General features: G+C 36.0%; 1 protein-coding gene across 2 annotated transcripts in view; it reads right to left on the bottom strand.

Annotated features, from left to right (window-relative positions):
* Positions 1-21,689, bottom strand: part of LOC136032658 (pancreatic triacylglycerol lipase-like) — a 109,341-nt gene that overhangs the window by 60,743 nt on the left and 26,909 nt on the right. For both annotated transcript variants that reach the window (XM_065712943.1, XM_065712944.1), the window contains exons 4-5: positions 19,253-19,399; positions 3,350-3,470 (exon numbers count right to left, since the gene is read on the bottom strand). In XM_065712943.1, the coding sequence (XP_065569015.1) occupies positions 3,350-3,470; positions 19,253-19,399 (268 nt within the window). The remainder of the gene's footprint in view (positions 1-3,349; positions 3,471-19,252; positions 19,400-21,689) is intronic.

Here is a 21,689-nt window from a genome sequence, read left to right as displayed (position 1 = left end):
GTTAGAAGTAAAATAGCCAAGGTCCATGTTTTTTTTTTTTTCACGGTTGAAAACAGTCTGGAAGAATAGGAAGATTAGTCTGCAAACCAAGACTAGAATATTGCAAACTACAGTGATCAAGTATAGTTCTGAAGCTTGGGCACCCCGAAAGATGGAGGAGGATTTTCCCGATGTTTTCCAGAGAGCAATGGATTGTTTGGGGTACCTGACGGACTGACCGTATCTCACACAGTAAACCGTATGAAAAATACGGTTCTATCCCACTTTCTAAGGCTATGATGAGAGAAAGGTTGAGATGGTTAGTACACGTTCTGCGGATGAAGGATGACAGATTGCCAAAAGATAGTCCTTGTTGGTCAACCGTCCAGGGCCACACGAAAAGTAAGTCGTCCCTGAATGGGGTGGGGGGATATCGTGAGAAAAGATTTAAGGGAAGGGGTAATTTGAGAGTGAGTAAAAACGGAGGCTTTGATTAGATTGAAATGGAAAGGCAGCTTGCGTAGCTGTGTTGGCTTTAGATGGCTTGGTGCTGCAATGCTTGTAGTGAGTTGCCAGTAGTAGTAGTAGCGGTATTCCTGCATCAGCGTCAAATACCTAGTTTTAGGAGGATATTTCGAAGGTGAATAATTCGAAAACAATTTTTTTTTGCAACTAAGCTACGGATATTTCAGGAATGAAACATTATAAAATATATGTAACATAATATTTAAAAAGATGTTATGCCTTTTATTTGCCTTCATTGACACCTAGAGAAACAATGTATCAATATGTAAAACAGAAGATTGAAAATATGACATATGATCTTGTTTATTTATTAAATAAAAAAAAGTTTTTTCAACTGAAAGTAAGGAGCAACATTAAAACGAACAGAAATTATTACGTATATGGGGGTATTGTCATGACAAGCCGCTGGCACCACTTATTGTAATGGAACCAATGCTGGTACCACATATTGGAGTGGAAGTCTCGCGGTCACAACTACTGTAAAGTAAATACGGAGTATTATAATACCCTGCTACAGTGTTTCAGGGTATGGTAACGTGATCGAACGATCAAAAGGACCAAGCTCTGTTCCAAGGGTGTCACCACCTGGGTCACCCATCATATCTCTAGCTATTTCTTTGGAGGGCAATGGAACACCCCCTGTCTATATACTAATAACGGTATTTCTCGTGAACGGTATTTTTCTATTATTTATTCTATATTAAGGTATTATATAACGGTATTTTTCCTACCCTGCCTGGGTTCGTGGAAAAATAATATAACATGGTTGTAGGAAATAATTCACTTGTATTCTTTCAACGTCACTTAACAAAACATAGATCCATAAACTCTGAAGACAGCCTAAAAACAAAACACCACTTGTGTACTAAGCTCTTTCTGTAGGGGTGGACCTTAGATTGATCCTGGCCAATCCACTAGATTAAAGTTCAAATCACTGGCTTCTTTCGAATAATATTATCTTTCAAAGACCCAGATCAGCCGAACACAAATAGACTTTTAACCAAAGCTTCTACTTATTGCAAATCTCCTAGCTTAGCAACGGGACTTTAACTTATCATTGAAAACTATATTATGAGCATCTCTAAGCCAATATAATTACGGAAAGGAAAACAGGTCATTTATTTGAAAAGATAAAAGAAACAGGGGTGGAACCCCAAATCCATTGACTAGGTTTGCACCCTAGTCAATACCTTGTTCTTTACGCTAAAGTTTGATTTTTGTTCAGATTCTTTAAGAATGATGCCTGAATCACAAAGGCCGTTTAATTAGAACATATAACTCTTTTGAAAGTAAGAAAAAATACAAAGAAGATTGAGGTAATGACTAGGGGGCGAACCCCCTCATATACATTATAATTTCTGTTCGTCTTAAGTTTTAATGTGGCTTCTTACTTTCAGTAAAAAAAAACTTTTTTTTGTTTAATCTCTGATCGCTTCTAAATAATACTATGAAATCCAGCACCCCCTTTATTGACTTTTCCTCTTGAAAAAATCCTCCATGGAAAAATCCTCCCACATAACCCCCTCCCCCAGAAGAAAAATTCCCCTGAAAGCGTGTGTAAACTTCTCAATAGCCAATACTATATGTAAACAATGGACAAGTTCATAGCTTGCAGCCCTACCCACGAGGACTGTGAGGGATGAAGTCATCCTCAAAGACATAGTTATTAAACTTTTCGACTATGCTGAACAAAACGGCTGTCTCAAAATTTTGATTGGGTGACTGGGAAAAAAAGAGCGGAGGAGGGGGCCTAGCTGCCCTCCAATTTTTGGGTCACATAAAAAGGCAACTAGAATTGATAATTTCTGTTCGAATGACTCCTCTAGCACTGGTTTGATCCCTGGGAAAAAGAACAAACAAATAAACACACATCTGGGATATTTCTTCTGGTAAAAAAAAAAAAAATCCACATTTTTGCAAATAGGAACTTGAAACCTCTACAGTATGGCTCTTTGATACGCTGAATCTAATGGTGTGATTTTCATTAAGATTCTAACACTTTTAGGGGTGTTCCATTTTTTCGAAATAAGGCAAATTTCCTAAGGCTCGTAACTTTTGGGTAAGAATAAACTTAATGAAACTTATATATTTGAAATCAACATGGAAATCCGACTCTTTTGATGGATACACAGCTATCAAAATCCTGTTTTTTATAGTTTCTGTTACTATTGAGCCGGGTTGGTCCTTACTTACAGTTCGTTATCACGAATTGTTTGACTATGAAAGTAACTTAGGAAATGATCTAGAGCCACATTTTCTGGCACGAAACACCTCAATACCTTAAGAGATGCCAGTGAGACAGGTAATATTTCTAAAGTGCTTATTATAGCTCTCAAAACCTCCATTACGCCAAGAAACCGTTAACACTTTATGATTTGGCATTTATAAGTTCCCTATTCCCTTAACTTTTTCTTCTTCTGCCATACTTGTGTTTGATTGATTAAGTGATTCCAGCAATTAAGTCTAAGTGGAGAAGGACAAGAATATAAAGTCTTTAAGGGGGAAACCATTGGCATAGAAAGCAATTACCCCCAAGCTCTTTAGCAACTATAGCCATGTTTTCATTCATTATAAACACCAATAGGATGCCAGAGAGATGTGACAAAAAATATGTACCTAATTTCCTTTTAATTTATTATTTTATTTATTTATACTCACGTTACCTAAAACTAATTTTTTAAAAGTTTGAAGCATCACCCAGAATATAGAAATCCCGAAAAGGGACTAAATATCAATTCTCCCAACAGAAATATAGCAGCACTGGTGTTTCATTTGGCTTTATTTAAAATCAGTTTCTTTAATCAAATTTTTCACGAATTCTATTTAATTCCAGGAGAAAACAAACCTGTAACTCTGCCAAGAGTAAATCCAAATCTCTTTAGTGTTGAACCAGCATATCCCCCAAGATGGGCACCCAAGCTGTGACCAATAAAATGGAATTCTCTAGTTGAGGGACCATATTTCTCCTGAAAAGGATAAATTTGTGTCAAATTATCATACAATCTAGAGAGGAATTCAACTTTTTGTTCTCCTTGAGAGACCATTCCTAAGCACTCGTGGTGACAAAAAGAAAAGAAATCTGAGTGCAATCTAATGCATTTTGATGAGTTACAACTCACTTGAAATTCATTGTCAGAACTATTTATTTTCTAGATTTACAGGTTGTAATAAATGAAAGAAGTGGCTAACATCAATTATACTAGAAAGATATATATGAGGATTTTTTTTTTCGTCATATCCTGATAATCGCCTAACCATAGATGAATATCTAAGGTTCACATAAAAATTTGCCATTTATATTTAAATATAATAGTTAGCTATGTCTGCTAACTAAATCTGTATCATAACCAGGGTCGTATCCAGGATTTTTTTTCTCGGGATGTATTTTACCAAAGGATTTTTTTCAGGGGAGGCAGGGGGGTTACTAAAAAAACTTTAATAACGCATTAAAAATTTGTTTATATTAATTTTTGCTAGGTCTTTAAGAGTCGGACAAACATTTTGGGGGAATTAAAACCATCTAAGCCCCCCTGAATACGGCCTTGATAGCAACCGTATGACCTTACACGCTGGAGACAAGAAGTTATTTTTTGTCAAATGAAGGTTAAGGCACTATACTATAGGCGCGATTGGAATATGACTCATTACATACTAGATATTTAAGGTTCGCGTCAAAAATTGAAGGCTTGAAATTGTGTGGTGGGAGGATTTTTTCTCTGACCTTTTGTAGTTTATGTTTATTGTTTCTTGTTTTCCTACAGGCACACACAATTTTTACGTCTGATATCCTTTGCAGTCAAGGGCAGATCCATGGGTTGGCACAGGGAGATGTGCCCCCTCCTCCCTAAAAATTGTAAAAATTACAGGGGTAGAGGGCAAAGCACTACCAATGGGGGAGCTAGAGTTTCATCAGTGCTCCCCAAACAAAGACTATGAATCTGTCGATGTTCGTTGCTTGTATTTGAATATCCAAACAATTGCAGAGAAGCTACTAGTAATAACTCTTTATATCAATTATGAATTTATGATTATAAACTTTGCAGAGTATTAATTTTACTTTAAAAAAAGGTAACCATGTCCACTTTCAAAGTAGAATGTTGATTAGAAATGAGATAAAAAAAAACTAAAGAATTTCGTTTTACCAATGTTCAAAGGCTTACTGTAAAATCGGAAAGAAAAAAAGTGGCAAAAAAAAGGATTTGCTTTTACGTCTATATTTTTAGGTGATCCAGAGACGAGGCCTCTGGACCGCTTTTGGTTTGGAAAGATCCCCCCTGTGAGTAGGAGCTATTAAACACCTTTCTGAAGGATACAAGCAAGCTCGTCTGAAACTGTAAAGGGCTGTACCTCTACTCAGTTGCAGTAATTTGAAAAAAAAACGGTGTAAGCTACGTTTAAAAATTTAGAGGAAAGTAAAAAAAATGAAAAAAATTGCACGTTGGGTTTTTGATGGTTATTGGTAAACAATTTCCAGTACAAACAAGCAATATGTTTTTTATTTAGCCTTAAAGGTAAGATATACATTTAAAATGTATGTCTTTTCAAACAGTTTGTGGTAACAAACTGTAATTAAGGAGCGACCAGGATCAATAGTAACCGAAACTATAAAAAACAGAATTTAGGTACCAAAAATTATATAAGAAAATTAATTTTTACGCCGATTTCAAATATATAAGCTTCATTAAGCTTTGTCTTACACATGAAAGGTTAAAAGCCTGACAAAATTTGTTTGATTTTCGAAAAAAGGGGTAAACACCACCTTAAAAGTCACAGAATCTGAACGAAAATCACACCGTCACGTGTCAGAGCACCCTACCATAGAGGCATCAGAATCTTATCTGCAAAAAAGTGGAATTTTGTATTTGTTCCCAGAAGATGGATCACAGATACGTGTTTATTTGTGTTTTTTTTAATGGTGATCATATTGACCTCTTGGGCCTAGAACATCGGGAAAGAGTTCATTCTAACAGAAATCTAAAGTTCTAGCGAACTTTTTAACTGACCATAAGAAATTGGAGGGCAACTAAGCCCCCTCCCACGCCACTTTTTTCCAGGACCATCCGATAAAAATTTTGAGATAGCAATTTTGTTCACCATAGTATAAAGCCGAATAACTATGTCTTTGGAGATCATATGACCCCACACAGCCCCTGGGGAAATGTCTTTAAGTTATAAAATTTGCCTATTGTTTACGTACAGTATCTGTTATTGGGAAGTATGCATGTATTTTTCAGGTGAGGAGGAGAGGACGAATTTTCTGCTGGGGAAATTTTGCATGGGGAGAACTTACCAAGGAGATGCAAGTTTCCAGGGGTGAACTTTTCAGGGGAAATTTTACACTGGGTGAATTCGCCAGAATTCTTATACGAAATTTTTTTGGGTTATTTTTGGTTTTTGGGTTATTTTCCCCTTTCTAAAATTGTGCATTTTTAGATAATATAAGATCAATTTTGATAGCGAGGAAGCAAGATTGATATGATTTAGATATTTTCAACCCCCGTAAAATCAAGTGTTTTTGTCAACAAGTATTTTTGTAAACGACTATTTTTTACTAAATTCCAGTTTTATTTTGGATACTATTGGCAATGGTCGTCCTTGTTTCTAAATCAATTTACAATGTTCGAAAATGACTCGTATTCAGGTGTTAAAAATAGAGTAAAAAAATGTTTCACGTAAGAAACTTAAAAATATGTTTCCGGTTCATAAATGGCTTTCAAAATGCAGGTGAAAATTTTTTATTTGAGACCGTTATGCAAGTCCTCCGGGGGAAGACCCCTTCTTCTTCTTTCTTTCGGTAACCTCTCCCGTAAAAAACAGATTTGATAGACCCCCAGCACCTGACCCCACTCTCTTGACAAAAATCTTGGATATAGTCTTAGATAACCAGCCCTCACTAATAATTTCTAAGCGGCGAATTTTAAATAGTTGTAGACATGTCAAAAACAATAGATGGGATTATATTTTTCTCCTTTGACCAAAGTTAGACAAGGGAAGCCAATTAGGTACAAAAAGCCTCAGAGGTTTAAACCCACATCTTTTTTGAAGAGTAACACGGCTTCTTCCCGCCTTTTTCGTATAGAACACTGTTAATTGGATCCCGTAACTTTTGATTTGATTTTCTCACGGGATATAACCTTTCCGAGAAATCAGTAATTGGTTCCTAGTTCATTTTTAATGAACGCCGAGGAAACGATGAATTGGTAGTTTATGTATTCAATTTGGTAAATGAGGCTTCAGGCATCAGGATGATCAAGGAATGAGGGTGAAAATGTCTTCATAGAGCCATACATTGGAGAAGTATTGACGACTTTGATAATAACGAAAAGTGCTAGGGGGGCATTCCAGGAGTAACACCATTTCATCCTATTTTAGTGGGTTCGATTCTGCAGTGAGAGGATAAACCCCTTCCTGAACACCAAAATGAACCTTTGTGTAAAATCAGTCTAGGAAACATATAAGAGGAGTTAGGACTGCGTCCTGATAATACCAGAAATTACCAAAACAGCAGCATACTATCATTAAAAATGGAACTTTGAAAAACAGAGTTTCAAATATACAACCCATCGACGATGGATGGCCAAAACTATTTCTGTCTCGCCTGTACCTTGATTTTGATTTTTATTCATCATGATATAAAGCTAAAAAGAATATTGGGACCTGGAGAACAGGTCTATTCATATTTTAAGCAAATATCTTCGGAGTAGGCCGCTCTGTTCTGTTTACTCCTGAATCTTGTACCGCTATTGGTTCTAATCAAAATGAGAGTTCTCTTAGAGGAGTACCTCTCCAACTTCCAACTAACCTGTATGCACCGAGTACATTGATCGCCTTAACAAGGCAAATATAGAAAATGCAAGCAAACTCTAACGATGTTGATGATTGAGATAGTTCGCGGGTTCGAATCCCAGTGTACCCAATTGTTCAGTTTGGGACGGGAGTCAGTGACGTGACTCTGTAAGCTTAGCCAGAGTCGACCCAGCTTTAAATGGGTACCTGGAGAAATCTGGGGAAGGTAAACAGGAAGGGTGTGCGAAAGCACAGGATGGTTGGCCCCCAGCCCCCCATTGCAGTTCCTGGCTGAAGGGCCAAGAAACGGAGATCAGCACCGCCGGTAGGGACTGTAAAGTCTAATGCCGTATCCTTTACCTTTACCTTTACCTTCGTGATGAAAAGCAATACTAGCAATAGAAAATGTAATAGGGCACATTGACGTAGACCTTCTACCCCACAAAATTACGGTCCAGCTCAAATGAGTCGAATGCTTCCATTATCTCTAAAATGAGCTGACGTCAACAAACGACTTCTCAAGACATCAAACGATATCTTGCCCTTACCTCAGCATGTTTCAAGCCATTACTCTTGATTATGAAAGAAACAACTATCACTGAACATGAAAACACCCTTTTTCTGAATCCTATTTTATCCAAAAGCATACGGAGTGATTACTTGTACTTTAAAAGAAGAGAACAAACGCCGATTGCCAGTGCTTGAAACAATGTTGCTACGAAGCCTGGCAGCATTTTCAGCCAGGTTCCTGCCAGCGAACCTGCCAGCGAAATGCCGGCAGCATTTACCCAGACCAAATATCAAACAAGCGGCCCCAACCTGTCAATTCCGACACGATCGTGCAGAAAATCCAACGCAAACAGCTTTGTTAGCTGAACCACCCTCATCAGATGTCTCTAGTTTAACTCCCAAAAATAGCGTTTAAACGAAGCGTTGGTACCTCCCGCCCAAGAGGGCCTCCTTCGAAGCTTCGGTGGGAAAGCTTTTTCAGCTACCCTTTGCGAATATTCTCATAGAGTAGAGGGTACAGGGAAAGCTATGAGTAGCTTTGTCAAAATTTAGTCAGAAAAGGAGCATTGACCCGATCAGCATGGCTGGATGGGTGGTAAGCTAGTAAATATCTGAATGTCTATTTCATTAATTTTGCTAACTATTATAAAAAAAAAAAGAACAAAAATGCCCTGAAATGGTTCTGAATGGTCTCAAATGGTACTGGTAAAAGCATCATGTATTATTGTTCTACTTAGTGAATATATATCCTACTGCAATTAGCATATTGTCTTCTACTTACCTATATTTATTTCTTCAGATTACTTCTGTAACAATATACTTTAACAACCCTTTTCTATTTCTTAACATTGGGCTCTCTAAATCAACGACGCATGTACATTTTTCACAAATATCCTTCTTCGTAATTTTATACCTTCAAATCAGTTACCTATAAAGAACCAAATAATCTGATGCGTAGATTCTTGGAGTACCGATAGAAAAATTAAAAGATTTTGTTTATAGAGGAACTTTAAACATCTCCTGCAAAAAAATCTTTTTCTTGTGGTATTTTCTGCGGAAATGATTATGCCTTTATGCCTTCGAGTTCGTTACATATTTATTGGAGTCAGTTGCCTTGATGCACAGATTCTCGCATTATCCAAAAAAAAGTTTTGTTTGTAAAGAAAATTTACACACATTCAGAAGTTTCTTAAGAATAAAGTTTCAAAAGTTTTTTTTTAGTTTTTTAAGTGTGAAAATTATTACTTAAAGAATATATGGCATGAAAAACTGTTACGCTAAACTCTTCTAATTAAGATTGGTGGTATTACAATTGGTTGTTTTTTTTCAGATTTCGTCAGTCCACATAAAAAAAGTGCTATTGGGAATGCACCCCTTCCGCTTGGAGGGGGATAAATTAACTGTTGGGCTTAATTCCAGAAAAAAAAATCCACACAATGAAGACCCCGCCATAAAACTAAGCCAAAGCCCGGAAATTTCAAAATGAAAATAAAATACGAAAGACGAGCAAAAAGTCTTCAATGCTCGGGAAAAACGAAGCACCTGAATAAACAACTAATCTCATAGATTTTTTGCCTTGTGATAATTCCTCAATATTTCTTTTTCATGAAGTTTATAGGCAAATACGTGAATCAGGTCAAATTTTTTTGAGGGCTGTGGATCAAACTAGGTAACCCCTTTCCCATCCGGAAACCAAAAAGTCAATTTGGTTTATATCTTCAAAGAATGCATATTTATTTTATATTCTGTGATTTCAGTGGATCCAGGGCCTAAGCTCCCAAGGCCTTGTTCAGCAGAAAAACCAACAATATGCCATGATGCGTCTTCATCACTTGTCAAGCTTTCGTGCTATGTATACCTTATAGATGGAAGGCTTGACTGGGAATAGCAGGAAAAGAAGTTGTCATTACTTACTACCAAGCATATTTTTGTGCAATATACAATTGCATTGTATGCACGTATACTAACAGAAAAGTGAAGTGGTGCATTCCGATGCTGAGCACTTAGCTTGCCAAATCAAACAGTTAGTGATGACGAACTGTAAGTAAGGAGCGACCCGGCTCAATAGTGACCGGAACTTTAAAAAGCGAAATTTTGATACAATAGATATATCAAAGAATTGGATTTTCAAGCTAATTTTAAATACGTAAGCTTCATCAAGTTTAGTCTACTCATCAAAAGTTACGAGCTTGAGAAAATTTGCCTTATTTTCGAAAAAAAAGAGGGAAACATCCCTTAAAAGTCATAGAACTCTAATGAAAATCACACCATCAGATTCACTCTACCAGAGAACCCTCGTGTAGAGGATTCAAGCTCCTATCTGCAAAAGTGTGGAATTTTGAATTTTTTGCCAGAAGAAAGATCACGGATCCGTGTTTGTTTTTTTCCAGGGTTGATCGTATCGACCCAATGGTCCTAGAATGTTGCAAGAGGGCTCATTCGTACGGAAATTAAAAGTTATAGTGCCCTTTCTAAGTGGCCAAAAGAATTGGAGGGCAACTAGGCCCCCTCCAACGCTTATTTTTTTCCTAAGTCACCGGATCAAAATTTGGAGATATCCACTTTATTCAGCATAGTCGGAAAATCCAGTAACTATGTCTTTGAGGACGACTTAATCCTTACAGTCCCTGGCGGAAGGCTGCAAGTTATGAACTTTGCCGATTGTTTATATATAGTATTGGTTATTGGAAAGCATGCAGACGTCTTCGGGGAGAATTTTTCCGGTGGGGAGGGGGGCTCGGAGGGAGAGGGTTACGTGGAAGGATCTTTCCGTGGAGGAATTTTTCATGGCGGAAGAGAATTTTCCATGAAGGGGGCTTCGGACTTCCCAGCATTTTTTAAAAACGGTCAGAAATTAAATATAAAAAAACAAGTTTTTTCCGCCGAAAGTAGGGAGCAATATTAAAATTAAAAACAAACATATAAATTATTACGTATATGAAGGAGTGCGCCTCCTCGTCAATATCTCGTTCTTTGCACTAAAGTTCGAACTTTGTTCCAATTCTTTAAGAATGACCCCTAAATTACAAAGGCCGTTCGATTAGAATAAATAGCTCTTTTGAAAGTACTAAAAAGAACTTTAGCGTAAAGAACGAATTATTGAAGACGGGGCGCAACCCCTTATGCACATAATAATTTCTGTTCGTTTTCTGTGCTTCTTATTTTCAGTTGAAATAACTTGATTTTTTGTTTAATTACACAAAGACCGACAGAATGAAATGTGGGACTTTAGATAAAGGCAAAGTTTAATTAATGAGAGTTGTTTTCCGATGCGTTATTTAAATACAGAATACTTACAGTTTATTTGGAATTTATTGTGGTTACTCAAATTTTTTTTGTTCATTTTATAGGCCTAAAATTTTACACAAGAGAACCAATTTGGTGAAACTTAACAAATCGCTCTTTTTACTGGCTTGAAATTTTGCAAAGGGGATGTTTAAGCCAAACGGACTAGATTTATGTTACTATTTACTGTGAGATGGACCTATGTAGGGTTGAGAATTATGCCTCGAAGGACCATTGCCTCAAAAACCCCATGATAAAATAAAAATAAATTCAAAACCTTGGCTGGGAGACCCAATTAAGAATTGTTTTCCCTTACCCATACTATATACTTGGCCAGTTGTCAGACCATTTCTTCCCCCACAATATCCTCCTCTCTACATTCCAAATATGGAAAATCTTCAGCCGGTCCTCTACTCTTAACCAGAAAAGTTTCAATCAGATCCCTCCTAGTTCCAACAGCAATCTTGGAAATTTGCCATAAAGGCGAATCAATTTTCTCAAATCTGGTAAGGTGCTCCACAAACCATCTGCAAAGCAAATTATCGCGCTACTTTTGATGAGCAACTTTATCCCCTGTTCCATTTTTCTAGGAACCATTTTTCTTTATGTTGAGCTTTCTATCATAACTGGTGGTCTAATACGATCCGAGGGTATTTTGTTTTCAGAGAAATCGGGCGGTCACGAACTTTTAGAGTAAAAGGATCCAGCCATTTTCTCTTACATATCATAACTATTATTTGGCTCTTTTTTGAAGCTAAACATAGTGTGTGTTTTTGCAACAACATTTGGATTTCATCCAGTGTATATTGTTCAAACTCAATATTGTCATCAGATATTGTCCTCTCAATAAGGACATTAGATCATCAGCATATGCGTGGATACATCCTGAATGCTTTCTAAAATTTCACAAACCGTTCATGATAAGATTTTACATATGTGAAGAAATTACCCCCCCCCCCCCATTGAGGCCCCCTTATGAACAGCTTTGGACAATTTGACTACCTTCAGTTCTGGATTACTTATTGAGTTCTGAGCTATGCGAATTCAATTTCTAAAAGCAATGATCAATTCTTCCTTCTTCCATCGCTACCTCTATAGCTCTGAAAGTAATATTGTCAAATGCACTTTCTATATCTAGGATTATGCCCATTATATAGTTCTTGTTTTAACAGCTAGCCCAATTTGCCATACTAGTTGGAGCATCAAGGGGCACAAATTGGGTTTTGAGTGTGTAGGGGTTATATAAAGAATGTGCCGACAAAATTGCCAAGTGTGCCTGCAAGTGCGGACACATAAAATGACCTAAATTAAAATCATCAATGTGTAAACTTGGAACTTCAGGGGCGGGAGTATACACCCTCCCCTCCCACTTAGCTGTGTCCATGGGTGTTTTACGACTGCGTATTGCGACTTCCTGTCAGATCTCTACCTTACACCTGTTTGTTTTTCTGAAATCGTATGTTTGGTCTTTTGAATACTTGTCAGATACCGATAGGTAAGTCGCTCTATCACTTTCTATTGAATCGATGCCTTAGCAACCACTCTGCATATCCGAGAGTTTGTATAATCTTCTTTCCCGGGCTTAGGAATGAAAACATCTTTTGCTTTCAGCCACGTCTGGCATAACCTAAAGTGAAGGTTCTCCTACCTATACAAATATATTGGGTTTTTGTATTCTCCCACCCTATTGAAGCATTATGGAATAAACCATATGTTTTTCCGGGTCTTTAAATGGTTGGAATTTACCGATGGCTTTTTTTTACCCAATCCTTGGTTACAATTGAAGACGTCAGCCTCATTTAAACAGATGGATTACTAGTATAGACTAGTTTGGGAGTACTTTGTTCTGGGTCCCATATATGGATTGCAAGCTTGCGGTTTTGAGTTTTTCCAGGTCCATTGCGAGAGTACCATCTTCTCTTAATGCACCATTAATACAGGTTACTAAAAGGTTGGTTCTTTGTTTTTTCAGAAATAAAGAAACCGCGCGAAACCTTATAAAACCGCGCAACAGATGGTAACCAATCGGACGAAATAACAGTTTCCATCAAAGAACTATAGCAAAGTAATTTTTATTTTTCCCCTTGATTAGGTCTTTGCTCAAATAATTCTTTAGTAATTCCTGCTGTAGCAGTTTTTGTTTAAGTATAAGTAGCCACATATGTATTAACGTGTATTGGAGTTTCTTGAGTGAAATAAAGGGAATTAAAAGCATATTAAGAACTTGTTAAGAAACACATGTTAAAAACAAGCTAATTTCAGTAAGTTTCCTTACATAGTTGAAGTGTTTATTCAATGATCGCTCTGAATTGCCCGCTAAAACACTTATTAGGAAATCACAAGTGGCCCCTTAACATTAAGTGTGGTATAATTTTACTGTTTACTATAAGTATGTTAAGAGCCTATATACGTGCAATAGAATTGATAGAATGATTTAGAGGGAAATGAAAGCGTATTGAAAACTTCAAACAGTATTCATAATTTGTTTAATAAGTTTAGCAAAAATAGTTGAAGTGTTTGATCAATGATTCTTTAGAATTCCCCACTTTAATGCGTGGAGTCACGAGTGGGTTATGAAAAGGCTCTATGGTACGGAAGTCTATGCAATATTCATAAGTACTTACGTATACTGTAGTAATTCGGGGGAATTAAATGTCTCTTTTTATTACCTAAATCAGTTAATATTTTGAAATAGTAGCAAAAAAGAAGTCATTTAGTCAGGGGCATTTTTGCGCTTTGGTATTATCATCTTATTTAGATGAATATTGATAGTTCTAAATGACCCTACCCATGAAACAAATATTTTTGCCTAAAGTTAAAAAAAAAACATTTTCTGAATAATATGAGCTATATAAATAAACATGGTATGAAATAGCGTCTTATTATGATTAAACAAAAAAAAAGTGTGTTTCAAGTGAAAGTAAGTAACGACATTAGACGTAAACGAACAGGAATTATTCCGTAAGTGACAGAGGCTGTTGCCTCTTCAATCTCGCGCTCTTACCACTAAAGTTCTGTAGTGCTTAAATAAAATCCCAATTTCAGTGAAAATTTTGGGTTTCTGAAAACCAGCAGAATAAAACTCCGGCCTGAACAGTGGGGTGAGGACGGGACAGCCTCCCTCACATACGAAATAATTTTTGCTACTTTTACGCTTTACTGATTAAGAAAAAATTCTTTTTGTTTAATCTCTGTTTGTCTTTCAAATCATGCTCGGACCTATCAAAGATATGATGGGTACCACTGCCTTCATAATTCCCAATTGCTTGTGGTCAGATTTATATCAACGCTTGTAAATTGATTGGTAGAGTCCTAGATTGGTAGCGTAAAAATGTGCTTTAGGATTAACAACATTTCTCTGACACTTATTTTTTTCGTGCTGTAATAAGTAACTAAAGAGACAGAATTCATTTGAAGAAAGTGATTAGCAGATAAGTAACTAGGGTGAGTTTGATACTGAGGACATTTCATCAATGAAAGAAAATAGGTGCTAAAGTTGCTCTTTTCTTACTTGGAGCGAATCTTCTCAGGATCACAATTTTTTTGGGGGGGTGACAAAATGTGAGTCTCTGGAATCGTGGCTACCCCTTTAGGACAACCTAGTAAACAATGAACCCTAGCCAGTAGAAGCCAAAAATTTAAAACGTGTTTTGAACAATCTGTCAAATAAGGAAGAATCAACATTTGGACCAGATTTAGGAAAGGTAACTACGTATTATTTCAAATTAATCTAAATGATAAAAGTTCATTGCAAAACAAATTTATGGATAGTTCCGAAAATAGTCTGAAACCACACTTAAATGGCATCGGGTAGAAATGAAAGCTGCACCATTGGGATCACCACGGGCAAAAACCCCCATATAGGAGAGTTAAAGTATAAAAGAATTAAATCTTGTTCAACAATGAAAATCACTAATCCCATGGGAAGCAGTGCTGTCCTTTTCTTATTCTTGCTTTATTTTCTTTAATCACCACTAGTGGGGTACTGAGACATCATGGGGAAATATTAAGGGCTCATTTGAAAAAGATGGATATACCTAGTACCTTTTGCAAGCATTAAAACATGACCTTAAAAAAGAAAACAAAATTTCACAAAAAGAGCATTTTCATATACAAAATAGTTTAACGAACGTATCTTTTGATAAGTGTATTAGGCCATAGTTGATGGATTCTATTACCTGGTTCCCCCGAGTGTCATCATAACCTCAAAGAGCAGCTTGGCGAAAAGTGATGCCAACCTAGTTCATTCTTTACTAGGCCCTTGCAAAGAAAAATCCAAAAGATTTTCCCAGTGTGTTATATATTGATAGCTACATAGATTATAGAGAAGATATAATCACCCTAAAAGGCTAATTATTTTTGGTGTGCATATTGTTATCAAATAGTTTTAGGAGTTTTAGTTGCTATTGACAGGAGATACTCTGCAATTACAGCTCGTTACTGTAAACCATATTTAACACGATCATTCCTTGTAGAAAAAAAAATTAATATGCAACCATCCACTATCTTTTTTCTTGTAAAAAAAAAAATTGCAATATCCTACATATTTGTAGATAGAAGCTTTAAACCTCTACAATAAATTTTTTTTTTATATCCTAAATGTGATTCTATAGTTTTCATCAAGATCACTTGCCTTCTGTGGTTGTTTTCTCTTCTTTCGAAAATTGTACAGGTTCGTAGCCTGAAAATAACTTTTTTGTGCATTTTCATTAAATAATGCCCTTTTTTGGTATTCTTACGGGAAAAATTGAAGAAAAAAAATTACATCCTAGATGTTGAAAAATACATTCTACTCCCCCCACCCTAATTTTTGTGAATTGACGAAATAAATACTCGTAGCTCTCTTTCTGTGAAGGGATGCGTATAATTTTTCATAGAAGTTTTATAATCACCCTAAAAGGCTAATTATTTTTGGTCTGCATATTGTTATCAAATAGTTTTAGGAGTTTTAGTTGCTATTGACACGAGTTACTCTGCAATTACAGCTCGTTACTGTAAACCATGTTTAACACGATCATTCCTTGTAGAGAAAAAAATTAATATGCAACCATCCACTATCTTTTTTCTTGTAAAAAAAAAATGCAAAATCCTACATATTTATAGATAGAAGCTTTAAACCTCTACAATAAATTTTTTTTTATATCCTAAATGTGATTCTGTGTATTCATCAAGATCACTTGCCTTCTGTGGTTGTTCTCCCTTCTTTCGAAAATTGGACAGGTTCGTAGCCTGATAATAACTTTTTTGTGCATTTTCATTAAATAATGCCCTTTTTTGGTATTCTTACGGGAAAAATTGAAGAAAAAAAATTACATCCTAGATGTTGAAAAATACATTCTATTCCCCCCACCCTAATTTTTGTGAATTGAGGAAATAAATACTCGTAGCTCTCTTTCTGTGAAGGGATGCGTATAATTTTTCATAGAAGTTTTATAATCACCCTAAAAGGCTAATTATTTTTGGTCTGCATATTGTTATCAAATAGTTTTAGGAGTTTTAGTTGCTATTGACACGAGTTACTCTGCAATTACAGCTCGTTACTGTAAACCATGTTTAACACGATCATTCCTTGTAGAGAAAAAAATTAATATGCAACCATCCACTATCTTTTTTCTTGTAAAAAAAAATGCAAAATCCTACATATTTATAGATAGAAGCTTTAAACCTCTACAATAAATTTTTTTTTATATCCTAAATGTGATTCTGTGTTTTCATCAAGATCACTTGCCTTCTGTGGTTGTTTTCTCTTCTTTCGAAAATTGTACAGGTTCGTAGCCTGAAAATAACTTTTTTGGGTATTTTCCTTAAATAATGCCCTTTTTTGGTATTCTTACGGGAAAAATTGAAGAAAAAAAATTACATCCTAGATGTTGAAAAATACATTCTACTCCCCCCACCCTAATTTTTGTGAATTGACGAAATAAATACTCGTAGCTCTCTTTCTGTGAAGGGATGCGTATAATTTTTCATAGAAGTTTTATAATCACCCTAAAAGGCTAATTATTTTTGGTCTGCATATTGTTATCAAATAGTTTTAGGAGTTTTAGTTGCTATTGACACGAGTTACTCTGCAATTACAGCTCGTTACTGTAAACCATGTTTAACACGATCATTCCTTGTAGAGAAAAAAATTAATATGCAACCATCCACTATCTTTTTTCTTGTAAAAAAAAATGCAAAATCCTACATATTTATAGATAGAAGCTTTAAACCTCTACAATAAATTTTTTTTTTATATCCTAAATGTGATTCTGTGTTTTCATGAAGATCACTTGCCTTCTGTGGTTGTTCTCTCTTCTTTCGAAAATTGGACAGGTTCGTAGCCTGATAATAACTTTTTTGTGCATTTTCCTTAAATAATGCCCTTTTTTGGTATTCTTATTGGAAAAATTGAAGAAACGAAAATAATTTCCTAGATGTTGAAAATACATTCTACTCCCTCCCCACCCAAATTTTCGTGAATTGACGACATAAATACTCGTAGCTCTCTTTCTGCGAAGAGATGCGTATAATTTTTCATAAAAGTTTTATCTATAGTCAGCCAATTAGATAGCTTTATTACCAATCCTCAGCTGTATAGAAAAAGAAACCAATACAGTTACAGTGGCGCAGTGAAATTGATCTCAGCTTGGTAATATGGGACCTAGAAATCGAATTCATCTGTACCAATACACTGTAGGGCTCGGATTGGAATTCGGTAATTAGGCTATGCGAAATTGTCTCCACTTAATGCAAGCAAGAAGGGGAGGAAAACGAAAAATAGAATGTGCAAACGGCATAAAAAATTGCAATATTGGAAATTTTGAAACTTGTAAGTGTTGAAAAGTCTCTGGAACAAATTACCTCGATATCGACTTTGATGATTTACTTCAATGTTGCACTTTACTATCAGTTGAAAAAATGCGTTATTTTTATTTAATAGCATTAAGAAACTACACCAAATGGTAAATCCAATGGTTATCTTTCAGCTAACGAATTAACAGAGAACACGACAAGATTATCCATCTGGACAACACCAGAACCGGATCATTCCGAAGTGAAAGAAACTTTCAGGAATGAATCCATATAGCTTTCTCTGCGCTAGGTTGCAGCTATTGCTGTAAACATGAAACTAAAGTGTGTTTGGGCCCTGGACATGAAAAGTATTGATAATTTCAAATGTATAAGACAGAAGTGTAAATTATTATTTTTTAGAAAATTTAAAAGGACAACTGATCTACCCTGATCAAGTCTGACCTGGATCTCATTGGTGGCTTTTGAAAATTTGGACATAGATGGTCGGCCCAGTGGCTCCCTTTCGCAGAGCAATTGGCAGCAGATTATGAAACCTGGTCCAAAGAGGTCACAAGGATCCTGGATGCCAGGCGAGGCGGAAACACCTGACTCCCGCCACAAGCACAAGTAAGCAAGAGGAGGGGGTAGCTTTACACTAAATCAGTAGAAAATAAAATAAAACACCTACACAAGAATTAGTAAATGAAAAGTGGGGTGAATTACATTTTCTAGTTATATTGTTTATTTAAGAGTGTTGAGTCAGATTGAGTTGAGTTAAAGGGGGCTGTATTGCACGAGGGCTGGGTAAAACGAGGGTTGAATTACAGGGGGGTTTAGTTGAAAGCGGGTTCTGTTAAACAGGGTCGAATGGCAGCGATACTGAGTTAAACGGGGATTGAACTAAATGAGAAGTGAATTGCACGGGACTTGAATTGAATTTTGAGTTAATTGCTGGGGGAGAGGGAATTGAATGGGACTAATATGAATTGGGGTTGACTCAGACGGGGCTTGAGTCAAATAGGGGTCGAATTGTACGCAGGCGGTGTTAAACGGAGGTCGATTTAAACGTGTGTTGAGTTAAACGAGGGATCAGCTAAATAAGTGGAGTTGAACGGATTTGAGCTAAACTAAAGTTCAGGTACAAGGAGACCCTTATTAGGAGCACGTATTGAGCTATCCTTTTTAGAAGTAAGTTTAAATAAATTATTTTATATATAAATTTAAAGGACAAAATGGTCTTTGGAAATAGTAAAGGAAATATATATATATATATATATATATATATATATATATATATATATATATATATATAAATAATGGATTCGAGTAGTAATGGTGAATATTTACATTAGGAAGTGCAAAAAACCTGACTAAGATACCAAATATACTTTACCGATACTTCCACAATGAATTGCGCAACCATTGTACCAATTAAACGGATATTGGCAACTGCTTGTGTATAAGGAGGAGCAGAACCACTGACCCAGTCAAGGACAATAACATTGGCATCGTAATATAACATCAGTGTGGTCGCCATGTCCTGTTATAGAAAAATTGATATACAAGTTTGTAGTCGAATCCAGATTCACACTTCCGCATGGCGAGATTAAGGACACATTTTTAGAGTTTATTATATTTTGATACTTTGCCAAGATTGAGTCTGCTGGAGTTACATTAGGGAAGAATTCCAGTAAAACCTGATGTTTGTGGTAAAATTAACCCCACGTTCAGTATTGTGCAACTGATTTTCGTCACTCACAGCCAATAAAATGGTTTCCATTGGTTGTCGATGACACAGTTCAATTGTAATAAGCTGTATTGAATAAAGGGTAGATATTACTAAGGTTTCTCGCACTAGCAAAGCTCACGCTTTTTGACGAGATTTTTTTTTTAATAGCTTAGCATACCTCCGTGGGAGGAAAAAGTATCATTTCTTAACGTGACAGACAACGTTTGTAACGTTTTAACGTTTCGTTCAGTGACAGACAATCCAAAGCGGAGCTTCGTGATATATTTTGTAATCAATTTACAGACAATCATGGAATTCATAATGATAGGCTGTAGCAATAGATAGGTAAAAATAGTTACCTGTAGCAATAGATAGTTAAAAATAGTTACCTGTAGCAATAGATAGTTAAAAGGTAAGAAGGTAAAATACTCTTCGTCAATAGCTAATTAAAGAGCAGGGCATGCTCAAACAAGATTAATAGTAGGTGGGTTTTTAGCTGCGTTGTGCTATTATGAGTTGGTAAGGCTAGGCTAGTATACTGATGGACGCTTCTTAGTCATATTAAAAAATAACTTGTTATTAATTATACCTCTTCCCTAATTTTTATTCGCCCCTTTGCAAAAGAGTGTCCGGTGTACGTGCCTGAGGTGGAACCAATTTTACTACGAAATATCCAGGGAAATAGGAGGCACAATTTTAAGGGATACAAAAAATTTTGGTCCTAATCCTTACCTGAGAAAAATATTTTAGTCTCGCTAAGGTTATTTTTTTATTTTTCGCCTAAAGTTAGATAAATAAATAATATTGGAAAAAGCTATGGTATAAAATTAACGTGCATCAACAAAGGTCTTATCGTTATATGGTATACCAGAAAAATACATTAAAGTGATTTGCGCTATGTACGAGAATAATACTGCTGCGGTTAAGGTAGGAAATGAGGTTAGCAACTGGTTTTGTATTAAATCAGGAGTTAAGCAGGGTTGTGTTCTATCCCCCTTTATATGGATCATTTTGATGGACTTCGTCTTAAGGAGCACAGGAAAGGCAATTGGAGACCATGGAATCAAATGGGGAGGAAGAACGCTCCTGGACTTAGATTATGCTGATGATTTAAGCATATTAGATGAAAGTGTGAGCAAAATGAATGAATTTTTAGAGGTTTTACGAGTTCAGGGTGCTAAAATAGGCTTGAAAATTAATGTTAAGAAGACTAAGTCACTAAGGTTAGGAATAAGTGAAGATGAACAGGTGACCTTAGGTAACGAAAAGATTGATCAGGTTGGGAGCTTCAGTTACCTTGGTAGTATTATTAGTAAAGATGGTGGGAGCAGTGAAGATGTTAAAAGTAGAATAGCTAAAGCTCAGGGTGTTTTTTCACAGTTAAAAAAAGTTTGGAAGAATAGAAAGATAAGCCTACAAACCAAGATTAGAATATTGGAAGCTACAGTGATGACAGTGGTCAAATATGGCTCTGAAGCATGGACACTCCGAAAAGCAGATGAAAATTTACTAGATGTTTTCCAGAGAAATTGCCTACGGATTGTTCTGGGTACCCGGCTGACTGACCGTATTTCAAACAGTAGGTTGTACGAAAAGTGTGGTTCAATCCCGCTTTCTGGGGCTATAATGAAAGAAAGGTTGAGATGGCTAGGCCACGTTCTACGGATGAAGGATGACAGATTACCGAAGATTGTCCTTTTTGGCCAACCGTCTGGGGCTACACGGAAAGCAGGTCGTCCTTGTCTGGGTTGGGAGGATGTCATAAATAAGGATTTAAAGGAAATGGGAACTTCCTGGGAGGGTGTAAAGAGGGAGGCTTTAAATAGATTAGGTTGGAGGAGGAGCGTGCGTAGCTGTGTTGGCCTCAGGCGGCTTGGTGCTGCAGTGAGTTATTATTAGTAGTAGTAGTAACTAGCTAAAACGTTACGTCCAAAGAAAATTAGGTATATGTCTCTGTCATGGAAAATGAGTTTTAAATTTATTAAGTTGTACGATATATACGTGAAGATATATTATATATATATATATATATATAACATAATATATATAATATATATATATAATATTATATATATAATATATATATTAGGCTATGCGAAAT

The sequence above is a fragment of the Artemia franciscana genome, chromosome 11, assembly GCF_032884065.1.
Source record: "Artemia franciscana chromosome 11, ASM3288406v1, whole genome shotgun sequence".
Classification (NCBI taxonomy): domain Eukaryota; kingdom Metazoa; phylum Arthropoda; class Branchiopoda; order Anostraca; family Artemiidae; genus Artemia; species Artemia franciscana.
Note: the sequence above shows the minus strand (reverse complement) of the source record. Positions and strands in the feature narration are given on the sequence as shown.